The sequence below is a fragment of the Danio aesculapii genome, chromosome 3, assembly GCF_903798145.1.
Source record: "Danio aesculapii chromosome 3, fDanAes4.1, whole genome shotgun sequence".
Lineage (NCBI taxonomy): Eukaryota > Metazoa > Chordata > Actinopteri > Cypriniformes > Danionidae > Danio > Danio aesculapii.
In genome coordinates, this window is record NC_079437.1 from 8,626,168 (window position 1) to 8,628,696 (window position 2,529).

A 2,529-nucleotide genomic window follows, 5' to 3' on the forward strand; every position below is an offset into this window, starting at 1 on the left:
TTGAGAGCGAGAATAGTTTCTACAGGTGGTTTGTCAAGGCCACTCACCTGTAGGAGGCACACTCGGACTTAATAATGTTTTGAGGTTGTCATATCGTGAGTAGGGGAGAAAAGAGGTGATCTTAAAATATGGGATTTTAGTTGTCGTAGCCTCAGCAGTTAGATAATTGTTGGTCATTCAGTGCAGCTCATAGTAACGTTTAAGCACATATGAACTGATCTCATCCTGATTCTCAATGAACAAACACTGCAATCAGCTTATAAATTAAATTGCAAGTCAAAACAATGTTCTGAAATGTTTTAAAGAACTGAGTTCAGAGTTGAGTCCACACTTACCAGCAGCTTTTCTGTAATCCAGTTTCAGCACAGAGCCAGTAAAGGAACTGTAATCGATATCCTCATCGCCAAATGTGTTATCTGAACCTGCATTAGAAATAAAGCAACAGAACAGTTTTCTTCACACTCATTGTTACACTGCCCTCTAGTGGCTGCTCAGTACATTTAAAAACACAACAAATACAGTTTTCTGAAATAATATAAAGATTTGAGTTCAACACTTACCACTTTTCTATAATCTAGTTTTAGCGGGGTGATTCAGCTCAGAGAACGAGGTGGTGTTGATCCATCAAGTGTTTTGCAGTGGGGCACATTACATTATATCATGACTGAGCTTAGTAAATCTGCTATTAATGTGGTATGAATAGAAATTATGAATGGAATAAAACTAAAGACAACTTTAATTTCATATTTCTTTAAGACTAGACAGTCAACATACTGAACTACACTTACACAGACTTACAGTTAAGACTTTACAAAAAATTTTTAAAAATATACAGCTCATAGTAACATCCACATTAAGCACATAAGAACTGATCTCATCCTGCTTCTTAATGAACAAACACTGCAATCAGCTTATAAATTGCAAAAACAATGTTCTGAAATGTTTTAAAGAGGTGAGTTCAGAATTGAGTCCACACTTACCAGCAGCTGTTCTGTAATCCAGTTTCAGCACAGAGCCAGTAAAGGAACTGTAATCGATATCCTCATCGCCAAAAGTGTTATCTGAACCTGCATTAGAAATAAAGCAGAACACAGATTTTTCTTTTCTCCTTAATTAACTTCACACTCATTATAACACTGCCTTTTAGTGGCTACTCAGTACATTTATGGACAGCAAATACAGTTTTCTGAAATAATATAAAGATTTGAGTTCAACACTTACCAGCAGCTTTTCTATAATCCAGTTTCAGCAGAGATTCAGCTCAGAGAACGAGCTGATGTTGATCCATCAAGTGTTTTGCACTGGGGCACATTACATTATATCATGACTGAGCTTAGTAAATCTGCTATTAATGTGGTGTGAACAGAAATTATGAATAAAAATGAAACTAAAGACAAATATGAGAAATGTAACGTCTTTATTTTCATATTTGAAGTCTTCAAGACTAGACAGTCAATATACTGAACTACACTTACATGAACTCACAGTTAAGACTCTTTACAAAACCAATGCTTGTTTGAAATATTATACACATATACTGCTGTTGCACAGATTTACATTTGGCAGTCAGTTCTGATAAACTTCACCATCATCATCAGAATCAGGCAAACATAAACAATGTCTGATTGTGATGCAATATCCACAAATATTTACAAAACACATTTCAAAATATTTACAAAAATGTACATTTATTATCTAATAAAACTCAAAGATGAATACATGACCGTTTACATAAAACTGTAAATGACAGACAGTACAAAAACATAATCATTCTAAATAAACAATAAGTCAATTACATCTGCTGTTTTATATTCAGTTAAAGAAATCAAAAGAAACAATATACAGTTTGTTCTGACGTAAAGCAAAATAAAAATAAAAAATCAGAGAGAAAGTGAAAGAGAGAGAGAGTTGACGTACTCTTGAAGACATGAGCTGATCAGATGCTGAGACGGTGTTAATTTTAAATATTATACACAAAAATACTGCAGAGACAACAAAAATCTGCCAGTCATAATGTTTACTTTTCCATCATTTGCCAGAAACACGATGGACAAATATTCAGTCAAAATAAAAGACACAAACATGAACAAAACAGTTACTGACCAACGCTGTTGTAGCCTCAATGAGTAGATCCCTCATTTTTTATCTAATAAACAGTTAAAGAGGAATAAATTAACAGCCACGGATGTAAATAAAAAACTGTACCCCAGCTGATTTATATGTTAATCTGGTAAAGCAGAATCAGGTGCAGACATCTCCATTTCACATCTCTGTTGTGCTCTGTGTACAAAACAAAACAATTATTTGTCATCAGCACATCTGTAACTCCACACTATGATGACAACCCTTACTGTATACTGCAGATCAATGATACATCAGATATAATATTATATTACCCTGAGTTGAAGTCTTGGGGGCAGTTCCTTTGATGGTGTGTAGATCTGTATTAGAAAACACAACTATGGATTGAACATTGAAATAAACAGCTGAATGTGTGTTATATGAATTTATACTACAGGACAGTTGAAT

At 34.0% G+C, this 2,529-nt stretch overlaps 1 protein-coding gene across 1 annotated transcript in view; it reads right to left on the minus strand.

Moving 5' to 3' along the window:
- Positions 1–2,139, minus strand: part of LOC130217111 (uncharacterized) — a 45,855-nt gene extending 43,716 nt beyond the window's left edge. The window contains exons 1-3 of the mRNA XM_056449140.1: positions 2,104–2,139; positions 561–567; positions 336–422 (exon numbers count right to left, since the gene is read on the minus strand). Of these exons, the coding sequence (XP_056305115.1) occupies positions 336–422; positions 561–567; positions 2,104–2,139 (130 nt within the window). The remainder of the gene's footprint in view (positions 1–335; positions 423–560; positions 568–2,103) is intronic.
- Between the last annotated feature and the right edge of the window lie 390 nt (positions 2,140–2,529).